The following is an 18,131-nucleotide window of genomic DNA, read 5'->3' on the forward strand; positions in this document are numbered from 1 at the left end:
CCCCCTATCCCCTCGTTCATCCATTTCATACCTCGAAATCGAATTCTCAAACAGGTGAAGTCCCTTATCGCTAGACAGATGAATAGAAAGAGAAAGTTAAATCTGCTATAATAGAATCAAAGTTTAGCAAGGAAGAAGGATGAGGCCAAGAATTTTCAAAGGAGGAGAGAACTCTTATTTAGCCCACATTGATTCTTGTTTGGCAGGGTGATGCAATAGCTAGCAACTTACGTGAACACAATCGATTACTCTTTCCAAACATGCTGCTGACTAGGCCCAGCCTCATAACATGGAACAGGTTCTTCCCCCTTTAACCGAACCTCTTCCATCCCACCAACAAGATTCTCCTCATAGCTCCTCCCCCACCCCGGATCATAAGGCGGAAGTTGCTCCTCTCCATCCTCATCCATCTCTACACCCAATTCAACTTCCTTCCCTCTCTCCTTAGACATATCAATCCCAAGCTTAGCCAAAACATCAGCCAACATGGGGTGTGTTCTCATTGCTACCTTCACAAACTTAAGGTTGATTTCCTTCCTGTGGACACGCAAGTCATGGTTGAAAGCCTCAAACAGAGGCTCGATATCTTGAATTTCGGGCTCGCCGCTCAGTGATTCGTGGGTTGCGAGGCACCAGAGACGGTAGTTGAACAGAATGACTGGAGTTAGATTCATGGCGTAGGAGTCGCCTTTCTTGCTTGCGTTGAATTTCTCACCGGGATCATTGGCAGAATGAAACAAATCTAGGACTGGGTCAACACGCTACGGCATACATTGAGGAGGCGACTTACTAGGGAACTCGATACTTATGTTTTCTCCGTGCTTCGAATCTGTGATTCCGAGGTGCAATGACATCGGGAAATGTTCCTCAGCTTCCATCACACGGAAACATGTTTGGAATAAATGACGCAAGTTCTCGCCATCCGTCTCAGAGCTCCAACTCTTTTTATCGTCCATCATTGCTGATTGATCATTGGGAAGAAGTTTGATCATTGTGCCGCCAGGAAACTGATGTTGAACCCCAGCTTCGATCAGAGTTCTCGATAGAGCGATAGCAGCTTCCATCATGCTATGCTCTGCAAGCGGGCGGTCGAGACCAGCACCGTCGTGAGTTAGTCGTCCTATGTAGGTGCCTTGCAAGTGAACTTTGATGGGACCTTCCTGAAATCTACGCTTTGAGTCGTGCCGAAAATCTGGCTTAAAGGCTTCCCCAGGTTGCGTCTGTAGCGTTCGTCCGCCGATCGCAACGGTTGGAGAGAAAAGGTTAACTGAACTGTTGGTGTACCTGGCCTCAAATGACTTCCCTCCGACTTCGACAGTCAACTCGACGGGAAAATCGTACGCTCTGCGCAAGATTTGCGTGTCGAAAGACTGTATGATTTCCTCTCCGGCAATCTTGAAAGAGTATATCTTGCCGATGTTAACTGGTTGCGAGCTGAGCGGGATACTGAGTCTCTTCCCTTCCCATACAGTCCGAGCCTTCAATTTCTCATCTCTTCTCTGTTCTCCGATCGTTATAATATCGAGGATATAGCAGGTCATCTTAAAAGAGGTTAATTTCACGGCTGGTGGATTCCCGTTCCAGATATTGGATGACGAGGAAACGCTGAGCAGCACCATGAACGGTTCTCCAATGACGACATTCGCAGGAATCTGAAGATCGATGCTAAATGGAAACGTGGTTCGCCGAACTGGTAGATTATCGTATCTTTGAGGTGGGGCGAGTTGCGGTATATGTTTGGCTTCAATATACAGCTCCCAGTGATGGGCAGGCGGCATCCATGGGTCAATTGTTGCCGGCCCTCGGATTTGAACGAACTTTAGCTCTTGCTCTGCAGCCCCTCCCAGCTTCTCCTTGATCTTGAGGAAAATCCCTGTGGGTTTGAGAGGTGGCTCTTTCAGGTGTCGAGGATCGTTTGGATTGAGCATCCATCTGATGTCGTCGTCTCTCTGGCCAATCTCCCCATGAACAGCGACAACTCTGTACTTTACACTGCTCCACCAATTTGTCGACGTGGTGAAGGAGTAGTGTCCGGATGACGGTAGGTTGCATGCATTTGTTGTTTCAGTTTGAAAGCTGAATTCGAATGGCCATTCATAGCGCGTTTTCTTGCGAAGCTTATCGTACCCCTCGTAGACCTTGAAATGGTTCTGGAATAAGATCTCCTTGTCTTTGGTTTTGTCGCCCCATTTTTGAGGATTGGGTGTACCTCCGGGTTGCGACATCATGATGATTTCCACGTTGACCCATCCGTGGAAAAATACGTAGACCCACCCGACTTTTTCTTCGTGGGAGCTTTCAAAGATGACCTTTCCGGAGACATTGTCTTCGAAGGTGTAGAAGCCATGAGGGCAAGGGTCTAGCAAGATCTTAAAGTCGTTGAACATTGCGGACTTGATGTTGTGAGGTGTGCAGACGGATGTAGAAAGCTCTGGGTGCCTTCTCGTGATTAGCGCGCATTGAAGCAGAGGAGTTGTGGATAAGGTTAGTGGGCAGGAACCGGATGGCAACAGGTCAGGGGGGCGTGGGACAAAAATCAAGAGAAGACTGTGAAGTTACGTGTCCCCTTGAGATGCTCTCCTTATATGTCTCGCTGGTTTGATCCTTGCAGCGGCTTTCCGTCAAATAAAACGTCGGGTCATGCAGCCATTCGGAGACAGGCGCTGCGGCTGAGCTAACGAATCCGGGGGCTTAAAATGCCGCAAAGAGGTCGAACTAATCAGTTGTTCTGTCTCCATTGGGTCATTTGTGTTGCGCGATATATTGCATGCATGCTCGCATTGATCAAGGCGCCCCCCGTATTCTGTTATATCGTAGCTTGGCTTCGTTTTCACGTGTGGATTGCGATGCTGCTGTTGCTCTTGACGCACCTAAAATTCCGGGCACGAGATGCAAAAACTAGCCACCTCGCGATTTCTCGAGTCTTTAGGTGACCTTTCGAGGCCGGAAAGCGACAATTTTTCATTGCAAATTAATCTAACAATCTATAAGCTGAGGATACGGGGTGAATTCAGGGGAACCCTTTGGTATTAAGCGAGGCGCCAGGCACTTAACCGAATCAATATCAACATCACCTCAGCTTCAAGAACACAAAAAATTGCAAAAGTTAACCGCAGGACGATTCCCAAATCTGCGAACTAGAAATACTGGTAGGAATAGGCGCTGTCTAAAGTAAAAATATTTAAAAAGAAGAGGGGAAGTCGAGAGAATGCCTAGCTCCGCGGCTAGTGGGATTTGAACCCACAATTATTGGAACCGATCCTCTGACTCAGGCAGGGTTAGCTGTGGAGATGGGAATTGAGCCCACCAACTAAGGTACTCTCATGGGAATTGAACCCATTACGTTGGTTGTCAGCGGTTATAATCCTGGTCTCAAACGGTACGGATCCACGTGTGCTACTTCTTTCGTAGTGACGATTTTTTCTTCTTAAACCCGAAGGGAAGATGTTCACGCCAGCCTATAAAAGGAGGAACTTCTAGTCAAGTCAGCTTCAATTCGAAGTTGCTTTGCATGAGAAATACCTCTGGTCCTCAAGCTCTGTGCTCCAGGGGGTATTTCGGCTGTAGATCCATCACTTTCGTCATCATCGCCGCCGTGTGTTCTCGTTTCCTTAAAGTTGTCCCGGGGTCGCTTCCACAGTTTTGAAAAGCCACCCGGGTTGGACGTATACCTCCGTGGTTGGGGCTGCTTTCGTTGCAATATGTATCTCGGAGTAAAGCGGCAGCATCTGACATGGCTCTGGCTGCTAAGGAGTTCATCAGAGTTTCGAGGAAATCTAAGTTTGTCCGAACGCAGAGGCCATTTTATTTGTCCTGAACTTCCATGGAGGCAAATCGGGGGGGGGTTCAATTTCGCGGGGTCGTACTTTGCATCCGCAATTTGGGCACCACGCTGCAGCATGCTGCTTAAAATAAGAGCCCATCTCCGGTAGTGTTCAGCCATGTTAAGACTACAGCGCCCTCTGTCCAACAGGCCTTGAGAGAGGTATGCCTACTGACAACTTTGTTCGGATCCTCACCATGCCGGGGAAGGAGTTCGACCAATGGGCGGAAATACTGATTGCTCGTGGACGAGGAAAATTTTCAGGAAAATCACCCGACAAGTCAAGGGCGTACATTAATATCGTGCCTCCTGGACGGACCCGAGGTATCCGATATGTCGAAAGATACTGCTCAACAAAAGAGCAAAGACCAAGCCGTATCGCAATACACAAAATGCCAACCTACCAGTCCTCGGATTGTGAATGCCAATCCAGATTCCGGAAAGGAGATTCTGGAAGCATTGAAGTATGTAGAAGCCAGTGGCGTCCGACTTCGTGGAACTCTCACAACAGAGCCAAAACACGCGCGGCTTTGAAGGAGAGAAGTATGATCTAAATAAATAAGTAATTTTACTTTATTAGAGTTTTATTTATAAAAGCTTTAAAGTTTAAGTACTCAGTTCTTAATTTTTAATATAAGGTATTATTTATTACTTAAACCACATCTTTTAAATTAAAATCTAGTATTCGGTACCTTTTATTTACTTACTTAACATAAGCACAAAATTCATATCCGCTGATAATGTTGTGTGGGTAGACTCAAGGCAAACGCAATTGACCGCATAATTCTGGCGGTGGTTGTGGCTGTACAGTAGCTCAAGGGTCAGCGTCTGTCAAGAGGGATATTGGGAACATTTCTGGTCAACCAGAACAATTAAACCTCGCACATGTTCGCCGACCTAAACAAAACCAACGAAAGAAAAGATCCACACAGAGTATCCAAACTCTGTCTTGGGAAACGCTTCGCTTAAAATTCCATGGTCATGTGAAACAGTTCAAAAGTTGACGGTATTTACCAAAATATAAATAGTTCTAACAAGTCCGAATTGATTCCAATTTTTGCCTGATTGGGGTTGGGGTTCTTTAAATTTAAAATGTGGCCGTGGTGTGGAACTTTTCAATTGTCTTTGCATGTGTACCCAGAGAGCTGCATGTGAGATGGGATCGTAGGTTAATACTTCCCAAACGCCGCTTTGCAAAAACATAACACAACTACAAAGTTGATTGAGAAGACATCACTGAGTAAGATGAAATGTATTAGTGCTTATTTCAGTTATAAACCTTTTGAAAGTTATCTTGACATTGAACTCATACTCTCTTCCTTCTTTCCTCAATTGAAATATTCTGTTGCTCTTCAGAGTTCGTACATGAGCTCCATTTAGCCCTCTTTTCATGCAATTTCGCAAACTTTCCGAGCATCTGGTCAATAGACACTACAACTTCTTCTCATCTGACATCACTTCATGACCAAGCTCCCAAATTTACATTGCTTCTAAAATATCTTGACGGTGTACGTACCATTATCCTCGCAATTGTATCGGCATGCTTGTGTAGTTTGATAATTCGTCTATACTTATCAAATAAAGAGTGTAGTGTAGGATGGAGCTCGGAAGTCGAGAGCAGTGAGGTGAGAGTGAGAATTGTGCCTGAAGCTGCATAACAACCTTGACTAACATCACTTAGCCACATTGTTATGGAGGTGACTCAATCCCTGATTACAATGATTTTGTCGATGCTTCGCCCTCCATAGGAAAGTGGGAGACGTAAGAATCGAAGATGGGCTGACACTCATTGAGGGCTTGGAACTTAGGAGTTACAATAACTTCCACTAGCAATCAGCCCCGCTCCGCATCCAGACCGATCGACGGAAAACGACCCAAGATTCTCGTCCCCATGACATCACAAGCTCAGGGGAGCTCGGTGAATCAATACAGTTGATACCGCGCCGTTTCCAGCGCTTTTTTCTTCCCCTTTTAGCTAACACTCTGCTTTCTAAAAGCGGTCTCGGTCGTCTCCTATTCGAGACCTGCGAGATTGCTCCTCTTAGCTCTCTCTCGTAAGTTATTAAAGTTAATCAACGAACGACGCCGGCGAGATGCTACTCGGCTCGTGGCATTGTTCGTGTAAAGCACGATGCAGTACTAGGTCTAGTTTCAGGAGCGGTTGTCCGAGTAAGACTAAGCTTATATCCACCTGACACGATGGATGTCCAGGGGAAATTTGAGAATTCCCCGCAAATCGAGCTTGCCAAGGCTGAGAGATCCAGTCGTTGGGCCTTCAGGAGGGACTCTAAGCCTCTTTTGTGGGGGATCGACGGCTAGCGACCGCCATTCAAGCCCCTTTTCGGCAAGCGTCGTCGGGCTCGCACCAACACGATCAACTTCATTTCCTTTAGCTTGCGCCGTTGGCAAGTAGAAATGGAAGCCCCGGAGTAGCGGGCAAACACCGCTAAGCGTTCCTACTCCGTATTCTCCTGAGATGCAATCAAAGGCAGGTATAAGACGCTGTCTCAGCTTCCATCTACTGTCTCCTCAAGCACCACTTCACCACACTCGTTTTTGTATCTCTGATACATTTCCACTCTTTGAAAAAGATCAAATTATTTCCTTTCTAAACCTCAATCTTCAAGATCAACCTCCCGCCTCTCAAAATGAAGGCCTCGGTCCTTTCTCTCCTCGGTGTCGCTGCCGCAGTCATTGCTGGCGCATATGGGGAGGATAAACCATCAACCACCTCAACCGTGTACACCACCTCTGTCTACACCATCACTGAATGCCCATCTACAGTGACCGACTGCCCAGAGAAGGGCTCCGTTACCACGGACATCGTCTCTTTGTACACCACTGTCTGCCCCGTCACCGAGACCGAGACCCCAACCAACAAGACGAAGATTCCTCCTCCGACTTCAACTGAGGTTCCATGGACCACTTCAACCATCTATACTACCACTGAGTACACCGTTACCGCCTGCCCACCAACTGTCACCAATTGCCCTATCGGCAGCAAGACAACCGAGACTCTCACCACCACGACGTACTGCCCAGTGACCAACTCGTATCCCGAGCCTCCTCCCAGCAAGCCCACCGGCCCAGCCAACCACCCCTCGCCACCATCTCCCCATTCGCCTCTGTCTCCTCCATCTAAGCCTTCTGGCCCAGTCGTTCCTCCTCTAGTTCTCACCACCGTCTATGTCTCGACTTGCGTCCCAACCGTTATCACCTCCATCTACACTGTCACTACAACCCCAGTTCCCTCTCCACCCGGAGGAAGCGGTTACCCAGGCTGCCCTGGTGGAACCGCCTGCCCTCCCAAGCCCTACAGCACTAGCACGCCAACCAGTGGCTACCACCCTGTATCGCCAAACAACAGCACCGTTCCCTTCACTGGTACTGCTGGCGCTAACAAAGTCGGTGGTCTCTTGATGGCTGTTGGATTTGTAGCAGCTCTCTTGTAGACAGCTACAATTGAAGATATCTGATGGGAGGAGCTTACTTGGGGTTCAAAAGGGGTTAGGGTTGGGGAATGGAAAAACGGGTTGGGGAATAATGTCATGTACTACGTACTATGTACGCACTTCTACTTCTGACGCGACCATGAGGATTGGATCATGTCGACACTTTTAACACACGGGAATAAATGTAATGATACTTCACCCTCTTTTCACATGACTTCAGTGATTGTCTCAACACCCATATATCTGCTGCCTACGAGATTCCCGCCATTTGAAATAAAACATTCCGCTCATCTTCACTCTCCGCGACTTCGCAGCAGCCGATTACCCCTTTCCTCAACGCCCGGCAACCCGCATCATTCCCCACCAAACATAGCAACAAAACGTGACCCGAACGAAATAAGCTACGTTTCATTAAAGTATGACAGAGAACAAGCGCATGCTTTGGTTTGCATGACTCGGAAGGAATATCACCGTGGGCGTTCAGCCCGTGTGACGGTGCTCGTATTCTATTTAGCCAAAGCGCCCAACAACCAGCCAGATTAGCAATGAATATCTTAATCGAACGTCGCGAATTTGAAATTCTTGGTATATGAAGAGAAGACGTTTCGTCGAAAAGTTGAAGCTTTTCTTGACGGAGAAACGAGATCAGAGATTCTCGATTAAGATTCAAAAACTTCGTTTGCAGCACAAAATACACAATGCAGCTCTCACAACTCTTCACCCTCACCTTGATCTCTATAGTAGTAGCACTCGATGCTTACTTCCTCTGCCCTTACAAAACATCGGGGAAATGCTGCGTGCGCTTCAACCCCGATATGGGAACCGGAAACCTCTGTAATCCACCCTTCTTCTTTCTCTCCCAATTACTTGCCCTAACACAAACTAGGCGGTCCAGCAACCCAAGAACGCATTTCCATCGATCCTGGCTCGCCTTCAGAATGGGTATGTCTGAATAACGTAGATCGCATGCCGGTTTGTTGCTATTCGCCTGTGAGTTCCGCTTACTCCGTCCTGAGTCGGTCCTTTTCTTTCGATCAGAGGGAGCTGATTTGTGAACAGCAGAGGACCACAGAAGCTGTTGGTACACAGACGAAGTGCGTTGCGGGGACGAGTGTTGCTGCTCCTGGTGCTGCTTAGTAAATCTCAGATGCTATGGGATGAAGAAAAGGGAAGCCAAAAAGTTCAAAAATTGAAGCGCGAGAAAGGGCAATGGGCATGATAGTGTTTGTACGACCGTGAAATAAGCCTCAATCTATTTCCCGTACCTTGGTGATGCACCTGTCGTGTAAATTTACCCGGCATTTCGGGTATCTGTTTAGCTCCACAAGCAGACTTTGAAATATATGCAAGCTTTGGAAGCTGAAATAAGTGTTTGAGAAATATTTCCCTTGTTTAAGGTCCCTGAAAATAGATTCAAAGGAGGGAAAGCGGAGATCTCGTTGCAAGGATTTTCGGAACCCTCCTCCCCATCGCTCTCCTCGCAGCCACAGCACTCGCAACACCCGTCATCCCAGTCAAGGCCTTCTACTGCCCCATCGGCCCCATCGGCGCCTGCTGTCAACAATGCAGAATCCATACTGATGAAGGAAAATCATACACATCTCCTTTCCTTCATTTCGCCACCCTTTCTGGCGAAAACCAGGCGCAAACGCAATGCAACTACATAGTCTCGAGACCCCAGAGACCACGCAATGGGTCTGTCAAAGCGACAACGTAGACGATGTTTTTGTGCAACTTTGTTGTGATGAGGTTGTAAGTCTCCTGTTCCTTTATGTCTTGGGACACCAGGAACTGATGTTGAAGCTCAGAACGAGAAGCGCGATAATTGTTCGTTTGGAAGGGAGCGACCGGTTACTTCGTCCGACTCCGTTGAGCGTATCGAATGGGAATGTGGGTACACGAAAAGGAAGCATTGTGTACATGGCTACACTGCATGTCGATAAAAGGAGAAAGCAGTTCACTTGACGTGTACGGGCAGAAAAAGCGGGGAGCTGAAAGCAATAAAATCCCCCCGCAAGCCACAACGCGACAAAACACCTTTATGAACTTGAAGCATAAATACCCCCTGTCTTGTATCGTGAAACTGATCTCTATTCAATCCATCTGTTATATACTTCGGCGTTCAAGCTTGGAGAAGAAAAGCTTCATCAATCGTGGGATCAAGTGAAATTTAAAGTACAGCGGGACCCCGAGTTGGGGATGAGCTCCCAAGAGCTTTCGAGGGGAAGGGAGTAGCGAACTAAGCCCAATTGGGAAGCAAAAGACCGCCATTCCCAGCCCTCGGTGTGGCTTGAGAACGTCTTGAAGCTCAGCCTCAGCTAAGCGCTCTTGAAAGTACCAGGTCTCAATGTCCCAGCAATATCTTCTCGCGTTTTTCACTCCATTTTGCACGTTCCTGCTCCCTCGCCTGGTTATGCTCGTTTTTTCATTTCTTTCCCCAGCTGCTCAGGTGGTATCATGAGATGGAGTATCTCCCTCTTGACAAGTCTATCAATGAAGTTAGGTTACTTACACTTGAATCGAAAGACAAGGCTTCGGGATCGATTGGATCTGAATCTATTTTCAGTTGCAAATTGGAACATTTCTGCTTAGGTGAAGGACGTTTGGACCCAGGTTGGCTCTTCCTTTCCTCTCAATCCTGAAATGCATCCTCTGCCAGGCTAATACAGATAGAAAAACAAACCACCTCTTACACCTTTCCTGGCGGGGAGCAGCGCGCCTCTCCCGTACCGTTATTATTGGGGAGATTATATTGCCTTATCCTATTGTTGGGGATCGGAGGAGAACTACCGCAACATTTATGTCAACGGTAAACTAAAGAGAGTGACGAAAAACCTGTGGCAAGCCTTGCACTGTCTTCGCAGCGCCTTCTACGACCACCATGGGACGACACACTTGAAGATCTGGGCTAATGCTTTGTGCATCAACCAAGCTGATAACGAGGAGCGAAACCATCAAGTCCGGCTGATGCGTTCGATCTATGCAAACTCACGACTTGTGATCGCTTGGCTAGGCCCAGAGGCTGGTGGAAGTGGATACGCGTTCGATTGCATGCGTGCTTTATCTAAACAATATTCTACCACTCGATCATTGGTAGAGTCTTCTGACACAGCATTTACCAACGAGTTCGTCAAAGCCATGTTTCGTCTCGCAGCAAGAGAATATTGGCGAAGACTGTGGATCATTCAGGAGGTAGCGCTGGGCGATCTTGTGCTTCTGTGTGGATCCTATTATTGTTCCTGGGAAACGCTTGCCTTGGTGGAGCGAGCAATCGGCAGAGCCTGTCAGACGTCGGAGGTATTTTCATCTCGTCTGAAAACGCAGCTCAAAGCGACCAAAAGCAGCATCTCCGATCTAAATGTGATCATGAGACTGGAACGATGCCGAGAGGCTATGAGAGAACGAGGAGAGATGGACATAGTATGGTTGATGAGGATGGGCCAAGTTGCGAAAGTGGGTGACGATCGAGACCGAGTTTACGGTTTGCTGGGTCTCATGGGGGAGAAAATGAGTCTGAATATTATTCCAGACTACAACCTGAGGGCCAAGGAAACTTACGCAGCATTCACAAAATCCTTCGTCCACACCAAACAAAGCCTTGAGATCCTGAGGCTGGCTGGCCTAACCGGAAATCCTGCGTCCTGGAACACATGGGTTCCTTCGTTCCATCGACAGGGTTCAACAAACCCGTTTGATCCGCCGAAGAGTAAGTCTAGTGCGAGCAGAGATATTCCATGCGTGGTAGATCTCAGCAGACTAGATGGGGCACTTGCATGTCGTGGAATATCTTTTGACATTGTGGATGGAGTCGGCGTAACGCACCGCCGAGAACGGTTAGTCTGGATGTCAACAAGTGCGGGCGATGTTGTTCCTGCACAGCCAAGATCAGATCAAAATGCCTACGCTGGCACCGAGGGAGCTGCAACTGCCCTCTGGAAGACTTTGACTGCTAATAGAGATGTAAATGGTGAAGCCGCCCCTGGATCATATGCCGAGCTCCTGCGGCCAATTTCCGAGTCTTCTCACGGCTCCTTGCTCTATATTACTGAGTTTATTTCCAGCAATGCCGAACTCAGGGTCTTCGGTAGACGCCTATGGGATTACTTCAATTTTGAAGAGGCTACCCCAGATAGCAGACGCCGCTCGTCGTACTGCGATGTTGCAAATCAAGCCAGAAGATGTCTTGAATCGAGGAAACTGATCACAACTGCGAATGGACATTTGGCTTTGGCGCCAATTCACACGAAACGAGGGGACGTAATCAGTATTTTATTCGGATGCAGCACGCCGATGGTACTTCGACCGGTTGGAAGCCATCATCAGTTGATTGGAGAGGCTTACGTTCATGGGATCATGAGTGGTGAAGGTACTGTGGATTACTTGAGGGACAGGCAGAAATCTGAAATGTTTCGTCTTTGTTAGGAGGGAGAGAGTGATGGACATCCCAACTGCTGATTCCAGAAGAACAAGCCTTCGCATTCAACAGACCAAAAAATCGTGGAGATACATGAAGAAAAGATTGGCTCAGAGATTCACACATAATTTTCAACACACTCTCATTGTACCAGAGTATTTCGGAACATTGAAGTGATGTGCAACAGAACCTCAAGTGCTCCATTAAGAGCGAATCTGGTGTGTTAGGGGCTCTGGCGATGAAAAGGGGGAGGTGAAGCGAGCAGGCAGGCAACTTCAAAGTGAAGCTATCCATCCCCATGGAACCAGAAGAGCGAGCCAGTAACGACGAGTAAACAAATACAGAACTTTTGCTCCCTCACAATTCACTCACTCGAGGCTTCCCTCACTTTCCCAGCTAAGTTCACAACTGCGTGTCCTAGAGTGGCCTTCTGCATTTCGACTAGGATAGAGGACGCGATGTCATTCCGCTGGGAGACATCGGGAAGCTTGGAAAAGCAAGTTATTCATCTCCAGGGTATCTATCAACCTACACCTAACTCCAAATACTATGCCATCCATGAACCACAAAACATCAATAAATCCCCTCCCTCAGCCTCTCGCCAATCCCCTCCATCGCACCCCTAGCCACCCTCCTCTCAGTCTCGAAATCCCTACCCTCCTCCCCAATAACAACACACTTCCTCACCTCTCCCCCATCCCCAACGACACACCTCCCAATCCTGCCATCAACCCACTCAATCCGCACTTGCTTCGCCTCCGCATCCGCAGCACTGATATCAGCAATGACCCTCTCCCTCCCCTTCCCCTTTCTCGACACCTTCTCATCAAGCTTGAACTCCTTCCTCAGACCCTTGATAACCGATACTCGATTATGATACCCTACAATCTCTTTCCTTAATGCCCTCGCAAAACGGCGCAGATCCTGTTTCTTGGCTCCTGGTTCCTTGCTCCCCATCGCGGCACTACCCTTCCCATTGGGTAAGTATCGGTCGACTAGTAATGAGAGAGGGATGCATGGTGGTATCGTATGTCGATGGACCCTCAACAGCTCGGAGCCCGCAAAAGGTTTATTGAGCATAACATAATAAGGACGCACGAATTTCCCCGTACTCGCGACATCGATGCGTAGTCCGAGGACCTTTCCATCGTCGACGGCGTTGGGGTCAGGGTCTTGTATTCGGAAGGTTGTAATGCCGGCGCAGAGGCGGTAGAGATTTTCGCGGGTATGGACGAGCTGTGCTGTGGAGGTGGAGAGGAGGGGTGTAGTGTCTGTTGTTGTGGGTGAGAGCTTGGATTGTTTTTGAGAGACTCTCAGGCGGTTAAGTGTTGAGCGCGTGGATTGAGAGGAGAGGATAGTTGAGACTTGGATGCTGCGCTGGGCTTTGAGGGCAGAGACTGAAGTTGTTAGAGAGGTGATGGGAGGGAGGGAGGCTGTTTACTTTGGTCTTGGAGGTCGGAGATCTCGTTGTCTAGTTGAAAGTCGATGGGGTCTTCGGGGATGGAATCATCAACTGAGGGAATCATGGTGATAGCTCAACGAATATGATCAATAAACGAGTTGTGAAGAATATCTTCTTGTATTGGAACTGATGTAGTCGAAGTCAACATGGCGAGACGCGTCGTGCAGGCTTACCTTATCTCAGCCTCCTGCACGTGTTCGGCGGGGCTGTGAGGCTGTGTCGAAATGGGGCTGAAGAAGCAATGGACAGATAAGATTATGTTTCAGGCCTCACTCTCACTCCCTTCAATCTTCTCTTCTGGATTCTTCAATGTTTCATTCAGCATCGATGATTTTCTCGTCCGTTACTTTCTTCTCTTCTTCTTCTCTTCTTGTCTGTCCTTTCCTGATGGCAAAATAGCGAGTCATCACTCCACTCATTAGTCCTTCGCGCGTCCCCGAAAAGGACACGTTCGCCCAAGCTGTTCCGGTGCCTGGCGATCCACTATCCTGGGCCCAGCCAAAAAGTTACCCTGCTTCCGCCGTGAACTTTAGAGGTCAGCGAGTCTCTTAGGCTCAAAGACAACACCACATGGATGCCTTTCCCAGGCGATACACTCCCTTCATTAACCGTGCATTCTCCCCCTACACTGCACAATAACCAGACTCTACCCCTACACCACGACCCTCAGTTTCCACACGCGCAAGAGCTAGACGAACTAGCTCCAGTTGGTCAACGTCATAAGAGAAACCCTTCTGCCAGCTCAGAAAAGGAAGACACGCAGCATCTCCTTGCAGCAGACTCCTCAGACTCAGACGAAGAAGACACGGAGAATTCTATGGGTACCAAAGCCCGACGACCTCGTTCAAAAGAGCCAGCAGGCTCAGCCTCCTCGACCGGAGGCCAAAACGGTCACGCAAACGGCAGCATGAACAACAATGTCGAATACCGGAGGAAGAACGCCTCCCTCGAATCACCCTCCATCACTGCCAACCTGATGTCCAGGGAGTCTTTTACGTTAGACGAACACGTCCCGCGCACGCCGACTATCAATAATCATGGCTTCTTTCAGCTGCCCATGCAGGATAGGAGGAATTTCGGACTGTTGGTTCTGTTATATTTTCTGCAGGGCGTGCCGATGGGACTGGCGACGGGCTCGGTGCCATTTCTGCTGAAGCCACATATGTCGTACGGTGCGCTTGGCGTGTTTAGCTTGGCTTCATATCCGTATTCGTTGAAGCTGTTATGGAGTCCGGTGGTGGACGCGGTATGGAGCCCCAAGCTCGGACGGAGAAAGAGTTGGATCATGCCGATTCAGATGTTATCCGGGTTTGGGATGATATGGCTTGGTGCGAGAGTAAAGGAGATGATGGTTACGGCTGGAGAGAATGATGGTGCTGGAATTTGGGGATTTACAGGATGGTGGTTCTTCCTGGTTTTCATGTGCGCGACACAAGATATTGCGGTTGATGGCTGGGCTCTGACCTTACTGACACCGGGGAATATCTCTTATGCGTCGACAGCACAAACGGTTGGCTTGACCGCCGGCCAGTTCATGTCGTATACCGTTTTCCTGGCCTTCAACTCCCCGGACTTCGCCAATAAATGGTTCCGAAAAATCCCCCTGGAGGAAGGTGTTATGACGCTGGGAGGATATTTGACATTTTGGGGCTGGGCATACATAATTGTTACGCTGGGCCTCGCGTTCTTGAAGAAGGAAGAGAAGACCAAGAACGAAGACGGGATCTGGGACGTCTACAAAGTGATGTGGGGAGTCTTGAAGCTCAAGAACATCCAAACAATCATCATCGTCCACTTGATCGCCAAAATTGGCTTCCAAGCCAACGACGCCGTCACAAACCTGAAGTTGATTGACAAAGGATTCAGCCAGGAAGACCTCGCCTTGACTGTCTTGATTGATTTCCCTTTCGAGATTGGACTGGGATATTATGCAGGAAAATGGTCAACAACATACACCCCTATGCGTCTCTGGTGCTGGGGCTTCGTGGGGCGCCTGATAGCAGCTGTCCTCGCACAGATAACAGTCATCATCTTCCCCTCCAAGGGCGTCGATACATGGTACCTGCTCGTCGTCATCGCAGAGCACATCTTCTCGACGTTTACGAATACCGTTATGTTTGTCGCGATCTCGGCCTTCCATGCCCGCATCGCGGATCCGGTCATTGGGGGCACGTATATGACTTTGCTTGCTACGTAAGTTCCACTTCTCTTCCCCTTTCAGACACTCAGACTGATGATTGTGACAGTGTCTCCAACTTAGGCGGCACCTTCCCTCGCTACTTCGTCCTAAAACTCGTCGACGCCTTCACAGTTGCAACCTGCATCCCGCCAGCCTCCGATTATAAACTTGACCCCAAACTCCGCGGCCCCCTCGTCACCGAAGCCTTCTCCTGTGCTGCTTCCAAAGCAAAATATATGTGCATACAAGGCGGAGGGGTCTGTGATATTAGCAGGGATGGCTATTATGTTATGAATATTGTTTGTGTATTGATTGGGGTGGTTACATTCTGGGGGTATATTAAACCGGCTGCTATTAAGTTGCAGGGGTTGCCGTTGAGGGCTTGGAGGATTGCTGAAGGGACCACGTGATGGGGATGGGGAAAGGCGGGGAGGTGTAGAATAGAATAGAGAGGTGAGCATTCGAATGCATTGAACATCATCCTGGCTGGCTTGCTGGGTTGGCTCGAGAGTGTGAAGTGAGAAGAGAAGAAGAGACTCAAGTGGGTGAATGTCAATGTGGAGACAAAGGTCTTGTTGCACATCGTTTCAATGTTCCAAGAGTTCTTGGTACATTGAGAATGTGATTCGATTAGCCTCAAGTGAGTAGACAGGAGAAAGAGCGGGAGTGAGTGAATGTGCAGGGAGAGGCAAAAGGTTTTGTTGCATGTCTCAATGTTCCAGGAATTCTTGGTACATTGAGATTGTGCTGAATCAGGCAGGGAAAAGGGAAAGAAAGGAAGACTCGAGTGAGTGAATGTGGGTGGTAGAGGGGTAAAGGTTTCGTTGAACTTTTTTTGTATGTAAAAAATTTTCTGCTTGTCGATGGTCGAGGTTTTCATCCGAAGTTCGACGCGATGTTGGGACGAAATATTTGTACTTGAGCTTGCTTTTCGCTGATCGAGTCCGGGGTGAATTTAAGATAGGTGGGTGGATGTGGTTTGTTGCGGAAGACTGTGGTCAGTGTATGAGAGTATGTTCGGATATTGGGATTTCACATGAATAAAGGTGGAGGGAATTCCGGCTGCTATAATGGCTTTCGTTGCAGGTTGAACAGCGGAACGTCTGCCCTTGATCGGTGCCAGTGCGCCACTCGTGACACCATTTTATTAATGATAGCTGATAGCTGACCACGAGTATGATAGATCATAAAGGTTGCCGAGAAAGGGGTGGCATCACGTGCTCACAAATTTGCACGTCCTCATCCCTTCCTCCTTCTTTTCAACATTCTGCCAGCCAGTTCTTCACTCCTTCATCACATGTAATGTACGTGGTTGGCATTTTCAACTTCTGCGCGCGGTTGACAAATTTGCCACTGGACTTCTTGGGGTAAGGATGTTTAAAAGCAATATTTCGTTAACAGTGCAACACCTTGCGGATTTAAAGCCCCTTTCGGCCATTCTGATTCAACCATATGCATTCTCCCTCACACTGGCGTGTTTCGGGAGATTCGTGGGCCATCATTGCCTTCTTCGCCGATGCATATTTTCTGCACCTGTACTTGGGCAGAACCCCTTTGGGACGCCCCCTCGCTGCAGAAGCAAGGTTCTTCAACCCTATATTACCTGAATGTCACTCCCATAGTTGCTGCTGCTATTGGAAGAATATAATTTACAGGGTTGAAATTGAGTGAAGCTATTCGATGTATTTGCTAATGAGGGGTTTCTGTGCCAAGGTCCTCAGCTGGATCGAACCCCTTGTGATGAGCTGGTCTCCTTGCAGAGATCCCGCATTGGTAAAATGTCCGGGATCTAAGTCAACAATTTTGTTGATTTCCAATAGCCCGTACATATAGGTCTATCCCTTCTTTCTACGCCGACGCTCTAGAGCTTCGTCACTTTATTACTGGTGACATCTTTCTCGTCCGGTTTTCAAGCCTCAATCGTTCTGCTTGATCTCCTGTCATGGGTGTTCTGACCCTGACAATCCTGTTCCTAATAAGTTCGGCATTCAGCATTGCGAAGAGTGCAGCAGAGATTGAACTCTACGATTACCATCGAAGAGATGTCGCCCCTTTTTGTTCGCTAATTTCCGTCATAACCTATCTCAACACCTCAATGATGACGAATGACATTCCTTACGCTTCTTACATTACCAATTCAGCTGTCACGGTCGCCCTCACCGTGTCAGCAATGGACTGAAGTTCTTCGTCCTCCTCTTCGACGTCACTCTTTGCGGCCCAATCGACAAGCCAAACAAGTTCGTGCATACTCCTGTCATCGAACGCTCTCATCACAGAGGCGTTGCGCTCTTCGGAAAACACTACCTGTAAGTCCCTCCCTCTCCATTTCCTTCCAGCTCCACCACTAACACAAACCCAGCAAAACCGAAGTTCCCGACGGCCACACCGGCATGCTCCACCAAACCGTCACCCTCTGCCCCAGTACCATCTACACAATCAAAGCCTACGCTCAACTTTCCCATCCCCCCTCACAAGAAGCCTTCCGTCACAAGAAGCTGCAGTCTTGTTACATTCAGCTTTGTGAGAACAACACGTGTAGCCACCAGGCACATCTAAGCACGGGGCTGGAGGCAGTATGCTGGAAGTTTAAGAGTGGGAAGGGGCAGAAGGTGGGGGAGATCAGGGTTTTGGTGACGTGTCCGGGTAGGAAGAGGGGGCTTGTTAATACGGTTTATTTGGATCAGGTTAGCGTGCATTAGACTAGGGTGTTAGACATAAAGGCTTTGGATTTCGTTTCTGCATGGGAGGGTTGAGCGTTGCATGCACACTGCTCAGGGGGAGCGCTCATTATTTTTCTGTAT

At 48.4% G+C, this 18,131-nt stretch overlaps 5 protein-coding genes across 5 annotated transcripts; 3 read left to right on the forward strand and 2 right to left on the reverse strand.

Annotated features, from left to right (window-relative positions):
• Positions 1 to 160: 160 nt before the first annotated feature.
• Positions 161 to 748, reverse strand: K444DRAFT_134164 (uncharacterized protein). The gene has a single exon (XM_024870484.1). It carries the CDS (start codon positions 672 to 674, stop codon positions 246 to 248), a length of 429 nt encoding a protein of 142 aa, XP_024730934.1. The 5' UTR covers positions 675 to 748; the 3' UTR covers positions 161 to 245.
• Positions 749 to 9,622: 8,874 nt separating this feature from the next.
• On the forward strand, positions 9,623 to 11,697 carry K444DRAFT_634814 (HET-domain-containing protein; the record flags this gene model as incomplete). Its single annotated transcript, XM_024883795.1, has 3 exons — positions 9,623 to 9,727; positions 9,949 to 10,981; positions 11,021 to 11,697. 3 exons carry the CDS (start codon positions 9,623 to 9,625, stop codon positions 11,695 to 11,697), a joined length of 1,815 nt encoding a protein of 604 aa, XP_024730935.1.
• Positions 11,698 to 12,262: 565 nt separating this feature from the next.
• On the reverse strand, positions 12,263 to 13,215 carry K444DRAFT_646398 (uncharacterized protein; the record flags this gene model as incomplete). Its single annotated transcript, XM_024885196.1, has 2 exons — positions 12,263 to 13,086; positions 13,131 to 13,215. The coding sequence occupies 2 exons, from the start codon at positions 13,213 to 13,215 to the stop codon at positions 12,263 to 12,265; spliced, it is 909 nt and encodes a 302-aa protein (XP_024730936.1).
• A 510-nt stretch (positions 13,216 to 13,725) lies between these two features.
• On the forward strand, positions 13,726 to 15,740 carry K444DRAFT_539904 (uncharacterized protein; the record flags this gene model as incomplete). The annotated part of the gene is made up of 2 exons (XM_024875672.1): positions 13,726 to 15,344; positions 15,398 to 15,740. The coding sequence occupies 2 exons, from the start codon at positions 13,726 to 13,728 to the stop codon at positions 15,738 to 15,740; spliced, it is 1,962 nt and encodes a 653-aa protein (XP_024730937.1).
• Positions 15,741 to 17,299: 1,559 nt separating this feature from the next.
• On the forward strand, positions 17,300 to 17,972 carry K444DRAFT_134229 (uncharacterized protein). The gene is made up of 2 exons (XM_024870485.1): positions 17,300 to 17,636; positions 17,690 to 17,972. The coding sequence occupies exons 1-2, from the start codon at positions 17,436 to 17,438 to the stop codon at positions 17,852 to 17,854; spliced, it is 366 nt and encodes a 121-aa protein (XP_024730938.1). The 5' UTR covers positions 17,300 to 17,435; the 3' UTR covers positions 17,855 to 17,972.
• Positions 17,973 to 18,131: the final 159 nt, after the last annotated feature.

Source organism: Hyaloscypha bicolor, assembly GCF_002865645.1.
Source record: "Hyaloscypha bicolor E unplaced genomic scaffold K444scaffold_136, whole genome shotgun sequence".
NCBI classification, from domain to species: Eukaryota; Fungi; Ascomycota; class Leotiomycetes; order Helotiales; family Hyaloscyphaceae; genus Hyaloscypha; species Hyaloscypha bicolor.